The 25,914-nt window shown below is 39.2% G+C and overlaps 1 protein-coding gene across 1 annotated transcript in view; it reads left to right on the top strand.

The window, feature by feature from the left end:
* ADAMTSL3 (ADAMTS like 3) overlaps nucleotides 1-25,914 on the top strand; it is a 373,236-nt gene that overhangs the window by 143,805 nt on the left and 203,517 nt on the right. Inside the window, 2 exon segments of the mRNA XM_060157437.1 lie at nucleotides 6,561-6,797; nucleotides 20,796-20,922. Of these exon segments, the coding sequence (XP_060013420.1) occupies nucleotides 6,561-6,797; nucleotides 20,796-20,922 (364 nt within the window).

Below are 25,914 nucleotides of genomic sequence, written 5' to 3'. Positions count from 1 at the left end.
TCAGCGGCTCTTCCTGCATTCATTCTGTCAGGGGAGATGGGACTTTGGGCTGAAGGGCCAGGGAGATTAGGGGAACAGAACATGCCTATGTGCGGTACTGGGGCTCCAGGTAACCGCCATCTTCAGACATGACCCTCTGATCAGCACTCAGCATGGGCTCTTCCAGCCAGGGCTGGGCCCCAGAGGCCTCAGGAAAGAATTATCCTTATCAGGGGCATATAGAGCAAGTGGAGAAGTTCCAAGGGCAGTCATGCATGTCAGCAAGGAGGCCTAATGCCTGAATTCACTCACTACTTGTATGTTTTTATACCAGGGTATATGAAATTAAAGGTAAAGCTGGGAGAAAGCAAAGGGAACATATTTTAAAAAATAAGTGTATCATCATTTGGTAAGAGTGTTTTTGTAGCATGAACACATTTTTTATATGGGCACAGAGGGAGGCATGGTTAATTCTGCACAGTGGGGTCCCTGACAGCTTTCCAGAAGAGGTGACATTTGATGTGACCCTTGAAAGATCTTTTATACTCTGGATCCCATGAATGGCTAATTCCTGACAGTTTTCTCTTAGAGGATTTTTATTTTTTTATTTTTTTCCATTGCCATTTCTTCTACTCTGGGCTAGGGCCACTTCCTCTCATATCTATGTGCAGAACTCCAGTCCATCCTGCTACCATACTGGCCATCCTAAAATGCTACCTATTCTATCCCTTTTTAATGTTGCTCTCCTCTGTGGATCCCTATTGCTTTTAATTCCTCTTACTTGCATTTCAGGACCTCCAAAAGATGGTAAGATTTACATCTTATTCAACTCACAAGTTTCACCCTGGCTGGACAAGGCTGTGCCTCATAGATACTGAATTTATTTTTGCTGTTTCTTTTTTGCTTATATCGTTTCTCATATCTTGTCCTATTCACATCACATCATCCTTCAGATCCCTTCTGAAATGTTACTTATTCATGATGCATCATTTGCTTACTCTAGCTGATAGTAGCCACCTACAATAATTTATTTTTATGCTAGAAAATTTGGCATTTGTTATATAAGAGGATCACGAAATTTAACTCATACTATAACATGGATATGAAGATAAAATGTTCAAATTTGCTTATACAGAAATGGTGTTTCTCCTGAGTCCCTATTCACTGCTTATCTAGGAGGAAAATTAAATATCTAACCCAAATTAAAGCTTGGTCCACTCCTATTATATAAATCATCTCTTAGGTAATGGTGTGTCTCTCTTAAATAAAAATACTCAGTTTCAGGGCTTCCCTGGTGGCGCAGTGGTTGAGAGTCCGCCTGCCAATGCAGGGGACACGGGTTCGTGCTCCGGTCCGGGAGGATCCCACATGCCGCGGAGCATCTGGGCCCGTGAGCCATGGCCGCTAAGCCTGCGCGTCCGGAGCCTGTGCTCCACAACGGGAGAGGCCACAACAGTGAGAGGGCCGTGTACCGCAAAAAAAAAAAAAAAAAAAAAAACTCAGTTTCTTAGATAATCCTCCTGTCTTGGCTTCTCTCCCTAAGTTGTCCATACAGGTTTATGTATTCTCACGGCTTTAGGGAGGAAAGGAGACCCCTGTCTTCAGAATCGTCCTCGAATGGGTGTTGGTTGTTATCTGCTGTGCTTTACTCCCTTTTCCCCTCCCTCTCCTTCTTCCCCTCCCCCTATCTCGTTCCCTTCTCCTCCTTCTTCTTCTTTTCTATGCCTCCCAGGCTGGCTACCCACTCCTGACTGAGTCAGGTCTTTCTGATCTAGGATCTATTGTTTCCTTATTAGATTTACTCTTTCCTTATTAACTCCATTTATTCACTTTTCAATTTAACTCTTGGATAACAATTTTATGTCCTTCATTGCACAGTCCTACTGTAAGTCTACAAATTCCAGTAATGAATAACCCACTGTTTCAATGTATTCCATGCACATAGATGCTACATCTCCAGTAAGATAACAAGCTCAGTGGGTAACTGATGGATTATATTCTTCTTTTGTGTTCCTTACAGCATGTCACCTAGGCAAAACCCGTAAAGTATATTTAATAAATAAGTGTTGTCTTGAACTTAACTAATATGAAGAAATGCTTCTCAGGGAAAGGAAAGCAGATGGATGCTTGGCATTCAAGATTCCTAAATGTCAACTAAACTTTAGACACAAGAATCCCTAGATTGTCTTGAGCCAGGGCATGCAACCCATCTGAACCAGACCAGACAGACGTAGTGTTGACAGTGGAAGAATGCCATGTAAATGAAAGCATGTAATGTAAGTAGTCAACGTCCCCCAAGATTACTAGAAAGCAGTATCATATAATGGAATGCTTGTTTCTTTGGGAATCAGTCCTGGCTGTGTCATACTCTAGTTGTACGCCTTTGGGCTAGCGACTGAAGACTTTGTGTATCACAGTTTTCTCCATTTATACAAACGAGGGTAATGATAATCCTCACCTGCCTCGCTCAAAGGGTGGTAGTGAAGAGAGAATGTCAGTAATATTTCCTGGTAAACTAGAAAGCACGGGCTAGATATATGGCGGTCTTAATCAGGGATCATCATTTGTAAGGAACAGAAACCCACTCAGATTAGCTCAAGAAAAATGGGATTCACTGGATGGGTGAGTGGATATTTAGCGGAATTTAGGAATGAGCACATCTTGAGGGCCTGGACCCGGGAATCAGAAAGTGAAGCCCAGGTTACTTACTCCTTCAGCTGAGACCCATGTTTTATTATCTGACCTTTCATGTCTAATTCGTTGCTCTTGCTATGGGAACTGGCTCACTTTGCTTCAACATGCATCACATAAAAGAAATGGCCAGCCCAGCCCAGACTGATGTGAGTTTTCAGCTCCAGCTCTTTTGTTGCAATTCTGAATTCCTAGGAAATATTGACCTGGTGTGGACCAGATGTTTGCCTCTGATAATCAGCTGTGGCCAAGGAGACTAGGTCACACGTACAAACCTGGCCACCCCTTTACAAGGGCTCAGTTTAGGCTGGCTTCTGTTAATTAACCATAGTTGATTTTGTGAAACTTCTTTGGTTTGAGGAGTTTAAGACATTCAAGAGTCAGACAGCTAGCACTTGTATTTCCTCAAGTGTGCTTAAGATGCTAAGTGAGCCTAATGCAAGGGAAGTTGTTTTTACCCAGCTCTCTTATACTCTCTGGGTTTCAAAGAGTCAGATACAGGGGCTTCCCTGGTGGCGCAGTGATTGAGAGTCTGCCTGCCGATGCAGGGGACACGGGTTCATGCCCTGGTCCGGGAAGCTCCCACAAGCCACGGAGCGGCTGGACCTGTGAGCCATGGCCGCTGGGCCTGCGTGTCCGGAGCCTGTGCTCCACAATGGGAGAGGCCACAACAGTGAGAGGCCCGTGTACCGAAAACAAAACAAAACAAAACAAACAAAACAAAACAAACAACAACAAAAAAGAATCAGATACAGAAGAAGTTGACCCTGATTGAGGAAAGAGGAGGTGATATAATTCTGTCACTCATGATCTTCTCTATGGCTAGATGGAAGATGTCCTCATTCCAAGACAGAAATGACATCCAGTTTTGATCTTCTGCAGTTTGATATTTTCTTCCATAGGTGTGACCTAGCTTAAGGGTTAATTTTGTGAAAACAAAGAAAAATGTGGATGTAATAGAAGACTTTGGAATGATTCACAGCAAAGTAATACAACTAATTTCAGGGGAAAGTCTACTAATTATATTTTACTTATTCCCTGCCTACTTCCAAAAAGGATTTTAGGCACTTTATCAAGGCCCAAAGCATAAACACAGTAAAATACAAAAATTTAGTAGTAAAAATGGGATAAATAGAAGAAATTATATTTTAAAATTCTGGCTGATAATTTGTTAATAACTATTTGCAGAAAAATAAAGTTAGATTTCTACCTCCACCCCATAGATCAAAATACATTCCAAATGTAATAAAGAGTTAAACATAATTGCTAAACTATAAAGGAACTAGAAAAATACATTTAAGTATATATCTGTTTTCAGGGCAGGGAGGGAAAAGCATATCTCATTAGTAAAGAAAGAAACCTTAAAAGGAAATATGAATAGAGCTGACTACATAAAAATGCAAAACTTCTTGACTTCCCAAAGCACCAAAAACAAGATTAAATGGGGAAAATATCTCTAATACAAATGACAAAGAGTCGATAACTTCACTATGAAATTTAATAGCTTTATCTGTTAAAAATAATAAAAGCACAAACATTCCAATAGATAAATGAAGGGCAGAAAACAAATTTTTGAAGAATGAATACAGAAAGCAAATATACATGAAAAGATATTAAACCTAAATAATAAGAAGGAAATACAAATTAAAATGTTGAAATTCTGTGTAACACTTATGATTGGAAAAAATTTTAGAAAATTATAATATCCAAACTGAGAGGAGGTACTGAGAAAAGGGAACTTATATAGCCTGATGATAATAATAAGACCTTCCTGGAGGGCAATGTGGTAATATTTTGAAAAGCTCATAAAACACACTCTTTTTCTCAGAAATTTCATTTCCAGAAATTTGTCCTTGGAAAATAATCAAAAATTTGTGCAAAGATTTATGTATAAGAATCTTTGTTATTTATTCTTTTTTTGAATAGAAACTATTCCCAAAGTTTTTACAATGAACATTTATTTCTTTTGCAATAAGAAAAAAAATAATATATTGCCTTTCTGTATCTATTTTCTTTAATTGGGAAGTTTGTATACAATGAATTCATTCCCATTAATTGGGGAGTTTGTGCTCAACTTTTTTTGGTTTTGTTTTTTTTTTAATTGAACATTTTATCTGAGATAATTGTAGATATACATACAGTTGTAAGAAATAATACATAGACGTCCCATGTTGCCTTTACCCAGTTTCCCACAATGGTAAGATTTTGCAAAACTGTAGTGCAGTATCAGGACCAGGATATTGATATTGACACAGGCAAGATAAAGAATAACTCCAGGGCTTCCCTGGTGGTGCAGTGGTTGAGATGCTTAAGATGTAATCATGTGAGTAAGATTGGGGGATTGGCATTTTTCACTCAGCTTTAGTTGCTACGTGGCATGTGGGATCTTCCCGGACCAGGGCTGGAACCCTGTCTCCTGCAACGGCAGGTGAATTCTTAACCACTGCGCCACCAGGGAAACCCTGACTATTTTAAATAAACTTTACGCTGAATTGTCTTATTGTTTTGCTTTGTTCGTTGCTGAGCTTTTAGAATTAATTGGCTTATTTGGAAAAATAAATGAAAAACAATTATTAGTATAATATAATCTAAAACAAGTGTCTTCTAATAATTTTAAGCTAACATTATTGTACTTTGGGGGTGATTTGTCCTTCTGGGGAAACTTGTAAAAATAATAAGCTCCCTTATCTAAAGTTTCAAAAGTACTTTACCCCTGTGTCTATTTGCAGCCCCCTGTTGAGTAGCCATTATTTCTTGTTCATCACTTTCTAGTTTGGATTTAACTAGATTTGAAGTCATGATTAGGTACTGCTGAATGGTCCTTACAGCTTTTTGGAGTTGCTTCTCAATTTTTGTTCTCTATCCCTAACTTACAAGGACTCCTTCCTCTTGTTTTTTTTTATTGGAGTATATTTGCTCTAAAATGTTGTGTTAGTTTCTGCTGTACGACAAAGTGACTCAGCTATATGTATACATATATCCCTTCCCTCCTAAGCCTCCCTCCCACCCCACCCCCCATCCCATCCCTCTAGGTCATCACAGTGTGCTCAGTTTTGAAGAGTAAAGTAACATTTTTATCATCCAGCATCTTGCTTTGGAAATATCTGATGAGATTGATTAGTAATTAAATAAACAGACCCTTGAGTCATCAAGACTTGTACAAACACTTTGTCCTATTATTATGAGAACTCCTTGGGGTATTAACTTGGGATTTATTTGCTTTTGTTGTAGACAAAATTTGAAAAAGCCTCATTATCTCTTTCCATTCTAGAGCCTGTTGAATGCAGGCACTGGGTACCAGTAAAGAGCGATGGCTGGGGGTCTGAAAACAAGAGAGGAAAGGTGATGAACTAAATAACAATGACAAAAGCAATGAAACAAACACAAGTCCCCACAGAGCACAGCAGTTTGGGGCCAGTTAGTAACAATCCTTTACATTGAAACGGCTCCTAAAGGCATGGAAGATAATTAATATTTCCTATGAAGACCTTAGGTCACCTGGAAAAATCAGAAACATTCCATTTTCCCTTGTCTCAAAAAGAAGGAGGTTGTGTAATGCATTTGAAAATTTATATTCAGTATGGTTAAAATAGAGCAAAATTTGGCATTTAAGTATGGTAAGCTTTAATTAACTGGAGAAAACAACCTGGGTGGAAGAATAATCAGAATAAATGAGATGATCCCCTCCTTTATCACAGAGGTACCAGTAGAATTCCACACTACAGATTCTGTTTTGAAGGAAAAAAAAAGAAAAAAGTGAAGGAATGCAATGACTTCTGGGAGAGAAGCAATTGGGGTCTGCTGTCATGGGACTCAGGTACACTTGTTCAGCCTTCTGCTGGCCCATCTCACTGGGTGATGTGCATGTGGCCCTTTTTCTCTGCCCCCAGGACTGCCCTCCGGATGCGGAGGACTTCAGAGCCCAGCAGTGTTCAGCCTACAATGATGTTCAGTATCAGGGACGTTATTATGAGTGGCTTCCAGAGTACAACGATCCCGCTGCCCCGTGTGCGCTCAAGTGTCACGCACGGGGACAGAACTTGGTAGTGGAGCTGGCACCCAAGGTCCTGGATGGAACTCGTTGCAATGCTGACTCCTTGGACATGTGTATCAGCGGCATCTGTCAGGTAAGCCACACCTACTCCCTGTACCCCTGGTTCAAGGATGTGCCACGACCACTCTCAGTAATCTTATTCTTCTGCACTTTTGTTCTCGCAGATGAAATATTGTCTTTGATCATTTTAATGTAAAATTGTTTTAGGGAGTGTTACTCACCTGTAGCTTATGTTTTACTTATTTAAAATAGTGTAAATTTTGCCCCTGTAGAATCAAAAGATTGCAATATATGACTTGTGGTTTTTCTAGATCAGTGGTTCTCCAACTTGAAAGTGCGTCGGAATCACATGAAGGACTTGTTAAAACACAGTGTTCTGGGCCCCAATGACAGAGTGTCTGATCCAGTCAGTCTGGGGTAGGGCCTGAAAATGTGCATTTCTAACAAGTTCCCAGGAGATGCTGATGTTCCTGGCCCAGGGACCCCACTTTGAGAATCACTGCTTTGGAAGGCTAATATTGATTGATAGGTTCTCTGACCTTTCTTATTAAAACTAATTCATTGTTTTGGGTCTTTGGGAGCAATGACTTATATATTAATTAATTAGCATGAATGTGTTCCAGCAGACTTTTTCAGAGTGGACTTTGGAGAGCTGCAGTGAGTGTGTCTGAGGTATAATCCCCCACGGCTTGTAATGGAACTATGGAACTATTCAGGGAACTATGACGGGTTGCTGAGACAGTATGGGGATAGTAGGGAAAGGATAGGATTCCACCCCATTCCTTTGATCACTGGAAAAAAAAATTGTAAACATAATGAATGCCTAGTATTCCATCTACCCTATTATGTTCATAACAAAAATGGTAGTAACAGTAGCAAATGAACCTAACCGTCTACTAAGTGTCAGACACTGCCAGGCATCTCTGACTTCATATGCTTAGATGAACCGTGGTCTTGTTCCTCAGACTAGTTTCTCCTTCCTACATCTTTTCATCTAGAAAGCGGCTTCCAGTTGCTCACCACAAAACCCTGGAATCATTCTTGATTCTTCTCTTTCAATCCACACATCTAATCCACTGTCAAGTCCTGTCAATTCTACCTCCAAAGCCTCTTTTGAATCCACCATTTCTGTCTCCACTGATTTCCTTCCTAGTCTAAGGCCCGCATTAGCTCTGACCTAAACTACAGTAGCCTCCTGTCCTGATCTCCCAGCTTCCAACACTGTCCCCATTTGATTCATTCTCCACACAGCAGCCAAACTGATTGTCTTAAAGCCTAAATTAGAGTTTTTAACTCCTCCCACCAAAATCCCTAAATGGCTTGTCCTTGCATTGATGATGACATCCAGGATCCTTGCTTACCTTTCCAGGCTCTTCCTGAACTCTTCTCTCCCCTTCCCCACCTTTTTAAAAAAGGACTTAAAACTTTTTAGGTTCAGAGCAAAACTGAGTGGAAGGTACTGATGTTTCCCATATACCCCCTGCCCGCACACATGCAGAGCCTCCACCATTTTCAACACTCCCCCACCAGAGTGGTACCTTTATTACAAATGATGAACCTACATTGATACATCATAGTCACCCGAAGTCCATCGTTTCCATTAGGGTCCACTCTTGGAGTTGGATATTCCATGGGTTTGGACAAAAGTATAATGACATGTATCTGTCATTGTGGTATCATACAGAGTACGTTCACTCCCCGAAAAATCCTCTGTGCTCTGCCTACTCATCCCTCCCACTCTTAACCCCTGGTAACCACTGATCATTTAACTTCCTCCATAGTTTTGTCTTTTCCAGAATGTCATATAGTTGGAATCATACAGTGTAGGCTTTTCAGATTGGCTTCTTTCACTTAGTAATATGCATCTAAATTTTCTCTCTGTCTTTTTATCACTTGATAGCTCATTTCTTTTTAGTGCTGATTAATATTCCATTGTCAGGATGTGCCACATTTTATTTATTCATTCACCTACTGAAAGACATCTTGGTTGCTTCCAAGTTTCGGCAATTATGAATAAAGCTGCTATAAACATCATGTGCAGGTTTTTGTATGGACGCAGCTTTTCAGTACATTTGGGTAAATACCAAGGAGTGTGATTGCTGTATCATGGTAAGAGTATGTTTATTTTTGTAAGAGAGTCTCAAACTGTCTTCGAAAGTGACTGCATTTTGCACTCCTACCAGCAATGAGTAAGAGTACTGTCATTCCACATCACCTCCAGCATTTGGTGGTGTCATTGTTCCTGATTTTGGTCATTTTAATACGTGTGTAGGGGTATCATATTGTTGTTTTAATTTGCAATTCCCTAATGACATGTAATGTTGAGCATCTTTTCACATGCTTATTTATCACCTATAGATCTTCTTTGATGTGGTGTCTGTTCAGGTCTTTTGCCCATTTTTTAATTGGGTTGCTTATTTTCTTATTGTTTAGAGTGATTTATATATTTTGGATAACCGTCCTTTATCAGATGTGTCTTTTGCAAATATTGTCTCCCAGTGTGACTCGTCTTCTTGTTCTCTTGACAGTGTCTTTTACAGACCAGAGGCTTTTGATTTGATTTGATTTTCATTTAGTTTTTTAAGATTTTTTTTTGATGTGGACCATTTTTAAAGTCTTTATTGAATTTGTTACAGTATTATATTACTTCTGTTTCATGTTTGGGTTTTTTGGCTGTGAGGCGTGTGAGGTCTTAGCTCTCCAAACCAATGGGGATCGAACCCGCACCCCCTGCATTGGAAGGCGAAGTCTTAACCACTGGACCACCAGGGAAGTCCTGAGGCTTTTGATTGTAATGAAGTCCAGCTTATCAGTAATTTCTTCCAGCGATCATGCTTTTGGTGTTATATCTAAAAAGTCATCACCATAGCCAAGGTCACCTAGGTTTTCTTCTAGGTTACCTTCTAGGAGTTTTATAGTTTTGTGTTTTACATTTAGGTCTATGATCCATTTTGAGTTAGTTTTTGTGAAGGATGTAAGTCTGTGTCTAGATTCATTTTTTTGCATGTGGATGTGCAGTTGTTCTAGCACCATTCATTGAAGAGACTATTTTTCCCATTGTATTGCCTTTGCTCCTTTGTCAAAGGTCATTTGATTGTATTCATGTCAGTTGATTTCTGTGCTCTCTATTCCGTTCCATTGATCTATTTGTCTACTCTTTTTCCAATACCATACCATCTTGATTACTTTGGCTTTATTCATAAGCCTTGAAGTTGGGCATTGTTAGTCCTCTGACACTGTTCTTCTCCTTCAGTATTGTGTTGACTGTTCTGGGTCTTTTCCCTCTTTATGTAAACTTTAGAATCAGTTTGTTAATATCCACAAAATAACTTTGTGGAATCAAGTTGGAAAGAGCTAACATCTTGATAATATTGAATCTTCCTATCCACAAAAAAGGAATATCTCTCCATTTATTTAGTTCTTCTCAATGTTTTCCACCTGCTGGATCTATCCTCTTTCTGATAGAGGGGTGTTGAAGTCTCCGACTATAATAGTGGATTCATCTACTTTTCCTTGCAGTTCTGTAGGTTTTTGCCTCGTGTGTTTTGGCATTCCATTGTTAGGCATATGCACATTAAGAATGTTATGTTTTCTTGGAGTATTGACACCTTTATCATTACATAAATGCCCTTGATAACTCCCCTTGCTCTGAAGTCTGCTCTGTCTGAAATTAATATACCTACCCCTGCTTTATTTTTATTAATGTTAGCATACTGTGTCTTTCTCCATCCCTTTACTTTTAATTTATAGATGCTTTTATATTTAAAGTGGGTTTCCTCAGACAACAGATAGTTGGATCTTGTTTTGTGATCTACTATGACATTCTCTGTCTTTTTAATTGGTACATTTAGACTCACTGCCATACCCCAGTACCCTGACAATGTCTGGCCCCATCAAAGGTCCTCACTTAAAAACTGGTTGAATAAATGAGTCTTATCTACTCGCAGATGCAGAGGCTTTTCATAACTCTTGGTCGTTCTTTCATTTCTCTCTCAGCCTCCGATCCTGAATTTTCTAGTTCAAGCTTGATACCCATTCTGGGAGATTCCGCAAATTCCTCCAATACACCGTCGGAATTCCTCCAATCCCCACCCCTTCTCAAATGAACTAGTATTGTTCTTCCCAGATCCACTGGTTATTCTAACTGCTATTTCTATTCATTTCTGCTTATGACACCACAATTCTCAGTGTTACCTTCCTGAATTCATATTGTAGTCACCGAGTGTATTTGCTTGCATGTCCTCTATCCCGGTACCTCTGTCAAATCTCTCACATTTTACTCTTCTTTCCTCTCTCACTTTCACCTTTCTACCCCAAGACTAAACTAGTCAGTCTCCCTTGGTAGCCTAACCAATCTCTCTTCCTTTCTTTCCTACTCTTAAACCACCTTATTTGAAGTTTGCTGTTGCTTAATCTTCCCTAAGGTCAGAGTTTACTACTTCATTTTTCTCATATGCTGTCAATGGTTTCCCTTTGTAACCACCAGTTAACTTTTGAGCTCTTCCACTAAATGATAATAATAGCTATTATTTGTCAGTGGAATTATGCTTTTTTGTTTTCCAAGTTTTTGACAATGAGTGTTTATTGCTTTTATAATGAAAAATAATTGTTACCGACAAACAGTTTAATCTGGGCTAAGGAAGAGCAATGTGATCAAGGTAATGTTTTGACACCGAGGTTTTGAAAAGTTGAGTAGAAGTTACATATATCAAGATGAGGAAGAGAATCCCAAGCACAAGGAATAGCGCTGGTGAAGAGATGTGATAGTAGGTGTGTTTAAACATCTTTGACTCATTCTGTAGAGCTGAGGTGAAAAATACCTGTGGGATAATGCTTGAAATTGAGGCAACAGGTGTAGGTGGAAACCAATCATGAACTTATTCTGATAGTTATAAGAGGAGAGGAAACATTGAAGAATTTTATAAGAAATAGCTGAGTTGGGATTGTTTTTAGAAAGATCACTCAAGTGGCAATGTGGCAGATTATTTGGGGAAGACAGGGTTGGAGCAGATAATAATAGGTCAAGTTGGGATAACAAGGGCTTAAAGTAAGGTGGAGGTAGGGTGACTGAAGAAGGGGAGACAAATTCTACAGATTAAAGGAGCAGATCTTTTAGGGCTGGATGTTTGATTGGATGTGGGAAAAAGAGAGAGAGAGAAGTTGAGAATGATGTCTGGATTTCTGACATAATAACTAAGTAGATGAGGAAGCCCTTCACCAAGACAGAAAATACTGAGTGAGGACCAAGTATGTGGGGAGAAGATGATGAGCCTGCTGTACCTGTGGATATCCAAGTTGATACATGAATCTAGAGCTTAGGAGAGAATTCTAGATGAGGAATATAGATCTGGGGGTCGTCCCATGGTTAAAGCTAACGTATGTCCTTAGGGACTGAGTGAGAAGGGCAGATTCCCAAGGACAGAGTTCTGGCCCCATCATTTCAGGGGCAAGCACTGGAAGAGGTAGACATGATGGAGACTACACAAAACAGTCTTCTATTTAATAGAAAACTGGGAAAAAACAAGATATGGGTGGGTGAGTGTTTAAGAAGGAAGTTCGCAGTGCCAAATACTTCAGAGAAGTCAAGAGGGAAAAGAACTGAAATATGCCTGCTTCATTTCGACCAAACAGAGATCATTGGTGACCTCAGCTTAAGCAGTCTCAGGGACATGGTTGGAGTGAACACTGCCTGGTGCAGGATGTATTAGTTTCCTGTGACTGCTTACTGTCTCTGAGCCGTGGTCTCTTCAGTCTGTATAAAGGAGATGTTACTCTCCTTATAGGCCCTATTTTAAATTTGTTCTTTCATTAATCAACTATACTCCAATATAAAATAGAAAGTTAAAAAAGAAATGGTATGGATATTGACTCTTTATCTTATGAGGTGTGGAGGTCTCAAGAACCTGTTACATTGATAATTACAGAATTGACTGGAAAAATAAAAAGTATTCTCAAATAAGAAGGATAATCTGAACGGATGAAAAGATACCCATAGAGTACAGTTCATCATCCTTATTACCAAACTGTTGATGGTCTAATATTGCCCAGTTTTGCTGAACATGTAAACCCAGCTCATCACTGAGACACTGTCGTGCGGCCTTTCCTTTAAGGCTCTCAATGCAGCAGGAAGGGTCTGAGGACAAGAGAGGCAGACATGAACTAAAGGTACCACTGGAAAGAAAGTAATTTTTTTTGAATCATGCTGAAAACTCACGTGTAGCCTGTAAACCATTAAACAAAGTTATGATAAATACAGACACAAAAATCCTCAACAAAATACTAGCAAACTAGAATCCAACAACACATTAAAAGGATCATACACCATGATCAAGTGGAATTTATCCCAGGGATGCAAGGATTCTTCAATATATGCAAATCAATCAGTGTGATACACCATATTAACAAACTGAAGAATGAAAACCAAACGATCATCTCAGTAGATGCAGAAAAAGCTTTTGACAAAATTCAACACCCATTTATGATAAAAACTCTCCAGAAAGTGGGCATAGAGGGAACCTACCTCGACATAATAAAGGCCATATACAACACACCCACAGCAAACATCATTCTCAATGGTGAAAAACTGAAACCATGGCTTCCCTGGTGGCGCAGTGGTTGAGAGTCCGCCTGCCGATGCAGGGGATGCGGGTTCGTGACCCGGTCCGGGAAGATCCCACATGCCACGGAGCGGCTGGGCCCATGAGCCATGGCCGCGGAGCCTGCGCATCCAGAGCCTGTGCTCCACAACGGGAGAAGCCACAACAGTGAGAGGCCTGCGTACCGCAAAAAAAAAAAACTGAAACCATTTCCTCTAAGATCAGGAACAAGACAAGGATGTCCACTCTAGCCACTCTCATTCAACATAGTTTTAGAAGTCCTAGCCACGGTGATTACAGAAGAAAAAGAAATAAAAGGAATGGAAATTGGAAAAGAAGAAGTAAAACAGTCACTGTTTGCAGATGACATGATATTATGCATGGAAAATCCTAAAGTTGCCACCAGAAAACTACTAGAGCTAATCAATGAATTTGGTAAAGTTGCAGGATACAAAATTAATGCACAGAAATCTCTTGCATTCCTATACACTAATGATGAAAAATATGCAAGAGAAATTAAGGAAACAATCCCATTTGCCATTGCAATAAAAGAATAAAATACCTAGAAATAAACCTACCTAAGGAGGCAAAAGACCTGTACTCAGAAAACTATAAGACACTGATGAAAGAAATCAAAGTTGACACAAACAGATGGAAAGATATACCATGTTCTTGCATTGGAAGAATCAATATTGTGAAAATGAGTATACTACCCAAAGCAATGTACAGGTTCAATGCAATCCCTGTCAAATTACCCATGGCATTTTTCACAGAACTAGAACAAAAAATCTTAAAATTTGTATGGAGACACAGAAGATCCCGAACAGCCAAAGCAGTCTTGAGGAAAAAAAAAAAACGGAGCTGGGAGAATCAGGCTCCCTGACTTCAGACTATACTACAAAGCTACAGTAATCAAGACAGTATGGTACTGGCACAAAAACAGAAAGATAGATCAATGGAACAGGATAGAAAGCCCAGAGATAAACCCACCCACATACGGTCAACTAATCTATGACAAAGGAGGCAAGAATGTACAATGCAGAAAAGACAGTCTGTTCAATAAGTGGTGATGAGTAAATTGGACAGCTACATGTAAAAGAATGAAATTAGAATTCTCCCTAACACCATACACAAAAATAAACTCAAAATGGATTAAAGGCCTAAATATAAGACTGGACACTATAAAACTTAGAAGAAAACATTGGAAGAACACTCTATGACATAAATCACAGCAAGATCTTTTTTGGTCCACCTCCTAGAGTAATGGAAATAAAAACAAAAATAAATAAATGGGACCTAATGAAACTTCAAAGCTTTTGTACAGCAAAGGAAACCATAAAAAAGATGAAAAGACAACCCTTAGACTGGGAGAAAATATTTGCAAACAAATCAACGGACAAAGGATTAATCTCCAAAATATACAAACAGCTTATGCAGCTCATATCAGAAAAACAAACAACCCAATCAAAAAATGGGCGGAAGACCTAAATAGACACTTCACCAAAGAAGACATACAGATGGCCAAGAGGCACCTGAAAAGATGCTCAGCATCACTAATTATTAGAGAAATGCAAATCAAAACTACAGTGAAGTATCACCTCACCCCAGTCAGAAAGGCCATCATCAAATAATCTACAAACAATAAATGCTGGAGAGGGTGTGGAGAAAAGGGAACTCTCTTGCACTGTTGGTGGGAATGTAAATTGATACAGCCACTATGGAGAACAGTATGGAGGTTCCTTAAAAAACAAAAAGTAGAATTACCATATGACCCAGCAATCCCACTACTGGGCAAACACCCAGAGAAAACCATAATTCAAAAAGGCACATGCTCCCCAATGTTCATTGCAGCACTATTTACAATAGCCAGGTCATGGAAGCAACCTAAAGGCCCACTGACAGCCAAATGATGTGGTACATATATACAATGTGGTACATATATACAATGGAATATTATGCACCCATAAACAGGAACAAAATTGGGTCATTTGTAGAGACGTGGCTGGACCTACAGAGTGAAGTAAGTCAGAAAGAGAAAAACAAATGTCGTATATTAAGGCATATATGTGGAATCTAGAAAAATGGTACAGATGAACCTCTTTGCAAGGCAGAAACAGAGACACAGATGTAGAGAACAAATATATGGACACCAAGGGGGGAAATGGGGATGGGATGAATTGGGAGTTTGGGATTGACATATATACACTAATATGTATAAAATAAATAACTAATGAGAATGAGCTGTATAGCACAGGGAACTCTACTTCACTTCGCTGTACAGTAGAAACTAACCCAACATTGTAAAGCAACTATACCCCAATTGAAAAAAAATAATGTATTGAGCAAAAAAAAAAAAAAAAAAAAAAAAAAGAAAGAGTTGATTTTGCTATTAAGGACAAATGTAAATAGATGGTTTTATAGTGATTTTTTTAATTTATAAGGCAGCATGAAAATAAGTACAACTAGTTTATGTGATACATTTAAAAAACATTAAAGTTCATTAAAAAAAAAACAAATTCGTTCTTTCATGAACAACATTTTAGGAGCCCAGCAGAACCGCTGTCAGACAGGAGCCCTGTAGGCTACACTGGTTCTCTTTCCCTGGTTTCTCCTTGTGGGCACTGACCAGAGCTCCCTCTTATTTGTCTGAAGTGCATAGTTTGCTCCAGTAGTTTCCAAGGTTTGAAGGGGATTGCAGGATAAAGTTGGTTTTCAATGCCGAATTAGTTCCTTTAAAATATGTGCTTCCTATCATGTTTCTGTTGAGTCTCATGAGTAAGTGGATTCTTTGGGCAGTCATAGGTGATACCTCTCTGAAAGCTGAGTGATCTTCTGGCAAAGGCTCTTCAGGTCAAAAGAATTGCATGCCCTTCTTCAAAAGTGACTCAGACGCTTCTAAGTTGAATTCAGTATCTTTCCTTCCACAGGACAATGTTCACATAAATTCCCTTTCGCATACAATGTGGCTGTGGCTGTCCACAGCCATTAGGATGGGAGAAAGTAAACTGTGTGATTCTCTCTGATTGCCTTAGGATCAGTGAACTGAGCCCTGATGTTCACTTGACAGAGACTACAAATAATCTTTGCAAGTGTGTTTACAGTTTGCTCATTTACATGACCCTGTCACCGTGCTCCTGGGAAGAACCTACTGTGACTCTGAGCACAGCAGACAGCATGAGACAACTATACACACTGAATGAAATTTGCTTCTGCTTTGGAGGTCTGATTTTTATCAGAAACAGGACCTGGTTGGAACCAGATCTGCAGAACAAGTTCTGATTTATCATTCACATTTATTGAATTCCTTGACAACTGTGTAAATGAAGAAATCACTTTGTATTTCTAGTAAAAAGAAGAGCATCTAACACTTACTGGGTGCTTACAGGGTGTCAGGCATTGTCTAAGCACTTTACTGTGTTAGCTCATCATACACTATGAAGCTGGGATAGTCATTATCCCCACTCTGTCTATAAGGAAACTGGAATTTGAAGAGGCTAAGTCATTTGCCCGGACGGCACAGCTAGAAAATGGTAGAGCTGGAATTTGAACCCAGGAAACCGAATTCCAAAATGTTTTCTTAGCCATGGCGCTATACTGATGATATTTGTACATTTTATATTGCTACAAATATAGCCAAATTTTCTAACTGGAAGTAAGATGTGATTCTAGTAGACAGCATCAGCACGATAGGTGAGTGATGCTTAGACAGTTTAGTATAGAGGCTGAAAATCAAATATCTGCCCTCCACTCTGGAAGAAAACTGCTCAAGTCTAGTCATAGTGAGTGATGAGGGCTGTCATGAGCTGGAGAATACATATCTGCTCATTAATATGCTCAAGGGGGCAACCGTGTATAAACATGTCAGAGTTTTCATTTGTCAACAGGAGCCAGAAATCTGGATTTTAATGTGAAATGGCCAGTTTCAAGCAACCCTTTGATGTTAATGGCCCTGCTGTATCCATTAATAGTTAAATAGTACTCTAGTATAATACAGGCTAGGTTTTTCCTTCAGTAACCAACAACCCCTAAAGCTCTGTGGCTTCAAACAATTAAAGGTGACTTTTAGCTCACGCTACTTGGCCAACGTGGGTCAGCAGGAGTCTTTGCTCTTGAACGTCTCAGAGACCCAGACTGAGGGAGGCTTTATTGGAACACGTTTTGCATAATAACTACAGCAGTGAGAAGGGGAATGTGTGACTCACACACTGACCCTTGAAGCTTCTTACAGAAGTGACACAGACACTTAGACTCATATTTCATTGGCTAAAGGCAGTCAGTGACTACACTTAATTTCTAAGGGGGTGGGGAAGTGCAGTCCTCCATGGGCTGGAGAAGCTAACTATTTATGAATATTCCTAATGATTCCCATAGCTCCATATCTTCTGATTTTTCAGGCAGGAATGTTAGAATTTTTTGTAAGGTAGAATCCAGTTTTCAGAGATCTCAAGCAGAAGTTGACTCAAAAAATTCTTTGCTTCTTGAAGGATTATATTTGACTGAGCTGGAAAATTCATGTTTTGCTTCATATGGAGTAACGACCCTTATTTAAACACTGACTTCTATGAGCTGATTAAGAAATCATATGCCAGTACTATGAAATAATCCTTAGCTGAAGTGATGATTTATATATGTGTATTTATTCCCCAAAGCACTGCTCATATATCTTAAATTTTTGTTTATATTATCCCCTATCTTGTATAACTTGTCTCATTAACTACACCGTAGAATATAAATCTTGTCTTACTAATTTATACTCCGTAGTGCCTGGCTCTATAGAAATTGGTTGTATATGGATGTTAATAAATTTTATTGCTATGTTTATCGATTAGTGGTTTTTAAATCATTACAACTAGAGATCTTGACTTCAGGAAAAGCCACAGAAGTTGAAAATACTTGAGGCAATTCTTAGAAAGTTGCTCAGTGTTCATTATGATGTGAAGTGAGAGTGAAAATTCGGTAGTCCCTCAAATTCAAGGGCAGTTCTGGCTTATACCCTATGAATCACAAGGCAACCAGACCTTCTTTTCAGATATTATTTTTCTGTGATGTTTTCACATGCTTATTTTTGGCTGTAATGTTTGGATGAACTCTAGCTTTAAAAATTATGAAATAAATGTCAGTGCTCAGGGGGGTATTCGATTGCCCAGGGTCTTGCAAGGCTCTAAACACTCTTCAAAACAAACCCATCCTAGCTCCTAAACCCACACCCTTCCTGGATGACCAGATAAAGGGTGATTCTCATTCTTATGAAATGCAAAGTGCTCAGGGACACAGATGTGTGAGGACAGAGCTTGGCCGAGGAACAGTGTTTCTATAATTTGATGGTAGAATTACTACCCTTTGAGAAAGTTGCATGAACACAAGTTACTCACTGATTGAATCTCAACCATGCAAGTGTGTTTCCAAAATCAATCACTCTTAAGTTATTCCACATGTACTTGTAAATATTAACATAATGGCCTATGTACCTGGGTTCATTGTTGTCCATCTGCTGATATTAAGGTGAGGAAGGTATAGCATAGTGTTAGGATTCTGCTGTCCGATGAACTGGGTTTTAAAACAGGTTTTAAAACAATACACTAGTTGTGTAATGTAGGAAAGTCATATAACCTCAGTGACCCTCGGATGCCTTATTTGTAAAATAGAGATAGAAGGTATCAGAAGGTTGCTATGAAGATTAAATGAAATAATGTGTATAACATACTTGGCATAATGCCAGGTACGTGGTAAGCATTCAATAAAAATCAGCTATTATTATTAATATTTTACTATTATCTTTATAAAAATCATATAATCAGGATGAAAGGGTCTCAAAGGATTCAGCTGCTCATCAAATAATTTAATCCCCTCTCCGATTTTCCTGCCAAAAAGTCTCCTACCTAGCCCATGGTTGAATATTTATTGTTGGATAACTCTGACTTTAAAAACTTTCTCATATTGAACTAAATTATGCCTAAACCTGTAGCTTTCACCGTTTGAAAATACACAGAACAAATGTAAACCCTTTCTTCATGACAGCCCTTTGTGAATTTGAAAATATCTCTAATCATAGGCTTTTCCTTAAACTTCCTTGGAACTTTTCCTACCTCTCCCTGAAACTTTCATTTGATCTTTTTCCTTCCCTTCAGCACCAGCATTTTGGAAAGAATAGTCTATAGATGTGGTTCCAACTTCGTCCTGTTTTATATTCTCTTCAACACCTTGGATACAAAATCTGATCCAGCAGTTTTCCAAACCAAAGCATAGGGGCTCAACCCAGCAGTCAAAACAAAATGAAAAACAGAGAGAGATTAAAGGGGCTCTCTTTTGATGAGCCCTTTGAGTATTCTAATCACTGTACTAAGAGTTTCACATATATTTTCTCATTTCATTCTTAGTAGAGCCTACGTGGAGTATGTATTATTATCCCTGTTTTACTCTTGAGGAAAATGAGTCTCCTAGAGTTTCAATTGTTCAACACCCTGCAGCTTGAAAGGGGTTGTAGGACAGGGCAGGTTTTGTAAGTGGGCTGTTTGCCTCTGAGGTCTCTGCACTTACACACCAGGCATATAAATACAAATAAAGTTGAATGTGTATGCAGAGGTAGAGATAAACTAGCTCATCAGTTAATATTATTGGGCGCACATCATGTAAAAGACATATTTGTAAAATAAAAAGAAATATAAGACATAGCCCTTTTTCTCATACAAGGAAGCTCACAGTCTAGCAAATACACACACACAACTCACAAAAGCAGTAATTCACAAGAGACTGAAGGATATCAGTATAAGCATATTCTATGAGATAGCGCTCTCATTAATTCCTTCCTTATATTTTAAAAATTGTTTATAAAAGATTTTATAAAGATTGTATATATACACACACATATATATATAATGGCATACAGGTAGAGATAGGTATAGGTATAGATAATGATAAACAGAAGGAAAGCAAAGATACAAATACAGAATATAGAGAGATATGGATATATCGTCAGTATTAAGATACAGGTATAGATTGAGATTAAAAACAGAAAAAAAAAATTAAAATAAAACTATGGACCAGAAGGATATACATCAACTTCAGAATAGTGGTCATTTGGGGGAAGAAATGAGAGAATAGGACTAGGGTAGGGATAGAAAGAGAGGGAAGGGGTGGTGAAAGAGGAGAGAGGAAATATCTGTAATGTTCCATTCATTTTATGTACATAAAATATCTGAATAAAATTATAAATAAAACAGTAACAGTGGGAGTGTCAAGGGACAGTCTCAAGTCTTTTTTAATTCTTTGGCCTTTGGAGAAGAATCATATAAATGACAGGGTACTGTCAAGCTTTATATATTATTATATCTTTTAAAAAGTATATCCTCATAAAAGAGAGCCAACTCATACATTTAAGAAGGATAACACCATAAATACGGTTTCTGACATACAGAAGGTCTCACATCCCCGTATCTCTACCCGCTCCTGACCGCCGTGCTTCTGTCTGTCTGCAGGCAGTGGGCTGCGACCGACAACTGGGGAGCAACGCCAAGGAAGACAACTGTGGCGTCTGTGCTGGTGACGGCGCCACCTGCAGGCTGGTGCGGGGACAATCAAAGTCACAGGTTTCTCCTGAAAAAAGTAGGTTTTAAACCCGATACGACGTTACCATAAAACACGTGCTTTAGACCGTCTGATACTAGAATAACATTTTCCCAACGCTAAGCTTTTTCGTTGGAAAGAACTTTTGACCCGTGTTCTAAAAGACAAATTTCTTCCAAAAAGGGTAGTATATCAAATTTTTATTCCCATTACCTCTTTTTTTAAGATTTTTTTTGATATGGACCATTTTTAAAGTCTTCATTGACTTTGTTACAGTATTGTTTCTGTTTTATGTTTTGGTCTTTTGGCCAGGAGGCATGTGAGATCTTAGCTCCCTCACCAGGGATCGAACCCACACCTCCTGCATTGGAAGGCGAAGTCTTAACTACTGGACTGCCAGGGAAGTCCCTATTCCAGTTACCTCTTCTAAGACTACCTGTTTCTTTGAACATATGCCAATACAGAGTATAACTATTTTTTTTTAATTTGCTGATTTTTTAAGGTAAACTATGAGTCATTATTTTTTTTGCCCCCTTCTGATTGCTAACAAGGTAGAAAATACCATCATGCATGTTTTGCCCATTTATACTTCTTCAGGTTTCAATTAGCTGCTGAAGTCATTTACTCTTTTTCCTATTTGGATGGTGATCTTTTCCTCACTTGTATCATGAATATATACTATTTGTTTGTCTGTTGTACCTATTTCTAATGTTCTCTGTTTGTCATTTGACTTTCAATATTGTTTGTGTTTGTAGAATCAGTAGTTTCTAAGTTCTACATATTCAGACTTTTCCATCTTTTAAGTTCAATAATATCTGCTTTAAATTTTTTTAAAAAAATTTGGGGGTCAGTCAACTTTTTCTGTAAAGGGTCAGAGAGTAAATATTTTAGGGCTTTTCAGCCCATATGGTTTCTGTCTCAACTACTCAACACTGTGCTGTTGCCAGGCAAAAGCAGCCGCAGACAACCCGTGAACCAGTGGGCACAGCTGTGTTCCAATAAAACTTTATTTACAAAAACTAGCCTGCAGACTGAATTTGACCCTCAGGTTGTAGTTTGCTGACCCTTGCCTTAAAGGGAAAAAATTATACATGTGCGCCTTCTGCCAGTGCTTTTTTGTATGTGTTCCTACTTTTAGTTTTTTATAAATTTATAAATTTATTTATTTATTTTTGGCTGTGTTGGGTCTTTGTTGCTGCGCACGGGCTTTCTCTAGTTGTGGTGAGCGGGGGCTACTCTTCGTTGTGGTGCTCGGGCTTTTCATTATGGTGGCTTCTCTTGTTGAGGAGCACGGACTCTAGGTGCATGGGCTTCAGTAGTTGTGGCTCGCGGATTCTAAAGCGCGGGCTCAGTAGTTGTGGTGCACGGGCTTAGTTGCTCCGCTGCGCGTGGGTTCTTCCCAGACCAGGGATCTGACCCGTGTCCCCTGCATTGGTAGGTGGATTCTTAACCACTGCGCCACAAGGGAAGTCCCTGTGTGTTCCTACTTTAAACTCTTTTATTTCTTCGTGTTTATTTGGATGTAACTTATGAAATAGGGATTTTACTTATTCTTCCAAAATGGGGAGAACCTTACAGGAGGGGTGGAAGGTGGGGAGGATTTTCCAGGCAGAGGAAACACAAAGTTCATGGTGTGACCCTAGAGGGAAGCCTGGACTTTGTTGAGGAACTACTAGGATTGCACCTTGGTTAGGGTGGGGGAATAAGACAGCAGACAACCATAAAGGCCTTCATCATTGTGCTTCACATTTCAGGTTAAATGGAGTCATTGAAGCCATTTAGGCAGTGGAGTGGCATGGTTAGATTTGTGTTTTAATGAAATAATTCTGGCTGCATGTGGAGGTGAGCCAGGAAGCAAGGAGGCTAAGCAGGATGCCGTTTTTAAATATTCCAGGGCGTTTGAAATAATGAGACCTTGGTCGGGAGTCGTGTGGTGGGAGAGGCAGAGGAAGAAACAGATGGGAGAGAGATTTAAGAGAGTCAGTGGAGTTCGATAATTCTTTGAACGAAGACTAAGAGAGAAAAGAGAGGTAGGGTGTTGCAGATTTTCCAGCTTGGGCAGCTGGGTGGATTTATTTGCTGTTCATCAGGGTAAGGAATGCATGGAGAGGAGATGCATATCAAAGATAATGTTCATATACACATGTTCCCATTTCTCTTCCCTCCTGCGTCTCCCTCCCTCCCGCCCTCCATATCCCACCCCTCTAGGCGGAACATGTGTATATGTATAACTGATTCACTTTGTTATAAAGCAGAAACGAACACACCATTGTAAAGCAATTATACTCTAGTAAAGATGTTAAAAAAAAAAAAGACAAACGTTCACCTCCTTGGGTTTTTCTTCTTTCCCGAAATTTGGCCCCTTAAGTATTCAGTGCCTTGATACCTATCTGATACCTTCAAACAGATGTTGATTGTCTTTGGAGTGGAAGAGTTGATCTGAAACATGATAGTCCGTTGTTGCTAGTGGCAAAATCCGCATCTTGGTGGTCTTTAGCTATAAATTAGCTGAGTCCCTCCAAAGAGAGTATATAGAATCTATCAGGAAGTCATGACAATTTAGTCAGGGAAAACGTTTAAGGGAATTCAAGTGAAAAGATAATGAAAAGAGTAGGTAAACTCAGAACTTAGCCAAAGCAGTATGGAAGCTGAAGGAATAAGTAATTCCAAAAAGGAGGTAATAGTCGGCCATGTTAAATGCTGTTTTGAGGTGAGCTGGAATTAAGGTCCAAAAATTTCTCTTTGGCAATTTGAAGCCAAATTTGTGACCTTAGCAAGAGTGGTTTCAACGAACTTCTGGCTGAAACCAAAGCCTGAATGCAGTGGGTTTAGGAGTGAACAGAAGGTGAGAGAATGTATCAAGGGAAGGATTTTCCCAGGAATAAGGGAGGGGTACACACCCACACCATGTCAAGAACTGGATAACTACAGGCACCCTTGAGAAATTAACTGTGTTCCAATACAGTGTTTTGTCTTTTCTTTAAAAACTCTGTTCATTAGGAGGTAGAGTCAGCTGCTTAAGAGTGAGGGCTCTAAAACAGATTCACAAATGGGAAAAATAATTATGCTCAGCTCTTAGGGTCATTGTGGGGATCAAATTGGACTATATATGAAAAAGTGTCTGACACATAGTTAACACTGACTGAAGGATAAAGATGAGGCAGATGACCCTACTCTCCAGCCATCCTTTTCTTCATTGGAAACTATGATCTCTACATCACTTCCTTCTTCTTTAGGATAAAACATTGGCAAAGGGATTAACAGTAGAAAAAACAAAATTTTAAGTACAACAAAATATCTGTGCAAGCTTTGGGAATAGTTGTAGCAGGAGGGTGCTTAGTGACTTGAGAAACAGGTTTAGTATTCTTTCATTGCAAAAAATACTATCATATAAATTGTCTGCTGCAGACAATAAGCACGAGTGGGTGTTTTGTGAGCTAATACTATGGTGCCAAGGAATTATGAAAAGATTTCAGGCTCCCTAAAATATAAATAAAAAATAAATAAAAAATATAAAAAATAAATTAAAAAAATAAAACAAATTCACAGATGTAGAAAACAAACCTGTGGTTACCAAAGGGGGGGGACAAATTAGGAGTTTGGGGTTAACAGATACAAACTACTATATATAAAATAGATAAGCAACAAGGATATACTGTATAGCACAGGGAATTATACCCAATATCTTGTAATAACCTGTAATGGAATATAATCTGCAAAAATACTGAATTAAGATGCTATATACCTGAAAGTAACACAGTATTGTAAATCAACTATATTTCAATAAAAAAAGAAAAGAGTGAGGGCTATCAGGGACTCGAGCGTGCTCCCATCAAGGAAAGGCGGATAAGGAACTCATCAAAGACAGTAAGGAGGGGAATTCCCAGCGAGACTCCGTGCTCTCGCTGCTGGGGCCCGGGTTCAGTCCCTGGCCGGTGAACTAAGATCCCACAAGCCACGCAGCGCAGCCAAAAAAAAAAAAAAAAAGACAGTAATGAAGTAGAGGAGTAGCTGCAAGGGGGCCTAGGTGAGATTGGAAACCATGAGATCCATGGGCTTCCTGAAGGAGCTGGCTTTGAGTGGTGGGGTACCAGTGAGAGATGCATTCTATGGGAATTCACAGAAGACCCAACTTATAGATACAGGAGTTTACATATCTCTTCTAACAAGAAGTCTGGAGCTGGCAGTCAAGTTTGGGGAAGCTGTTTTACTGTGTTTTTGAGGAACCAGGCTCCTGTCTCTCCTTCACCAGCTTAGAGTATGGCTTTCATCTGGGGTTGCTAAGTCACTATTAAATACTCAGACAACACATCCACACAGCAGATGATAAAGAAGAAGATGGCGCAAAAGGCATTCTTTTAATACTGTGCCCTTTAGTCAGGAAGGGAAGTCTTCCCCAGGGAGTTTTGCCTTGCTGACCAGAACTGTGGCATATGACACACTGGCTTCTAAGGAGCTGGGAAACCAATGGATTCCATCCATTCTGTTATTAGTAATATTGATCTAATGCTTTATAATTCCCAACATTCTCTTCAGGCATATCATTTAATTCCACCAGCCCCCTTGCATTGTGGTTTTGACATTGTCCGACCCATTTTACAGGTGAGAAAACTAAGGAATAGAGAAGTTAAGGAATATGGTTAAGAAATTGGAGTCTGGGGCCAGACTGCCTGGGTTTAAATCCTGGGCCTGTTGTTTACTAGCTCTGTAAACAGAGCAAGTTTTTGAACTTTTCTGTGTATCTTGACTTTCTCATTTTAAACTGGGAACAGCGGTTGTACCGCCTTTGTGGAGTTATTGTCAGGATTAAATAACTCAGTCATGCCGAGCATTCCACATAGTGTCTGGCATCTAGAGAGAGCTCAGTAAATGCTGCAATATTTTTATTGGAGATATTGCTCATATGGGTACCAAAAGATGTCACACCTCTCACATAACATTAAATGTAAACAGATTTCGAAATCAACACTTGGTCCGCCGGCGCATTGTTTTTGAGAGAGCTACTGATGGGTGTGTGGAGGAAAGTCTTGT

This window comes from Lagenorhynchus albirostris, chromosome 1 (genome assembly GCF_949774975.1).
Source record: "Lagenorhynchus albirostris chromosome 1, mLagAlb1.1, whole genome shotgun sequence".
In the NCBI taxonomy this organism is placed as follows: Eukaryota; Metazoa; Chordata; class Mammalia; order Artiodactyla; family Delphinidae; genus Lagenorhynchus; species Lagenorhynchus albirostris.
The sequence above is the reverse complement of the archived record's forward strand: the minus strand, read 5'-3'. Positions and strand labels throughout refer to the sequence as shown.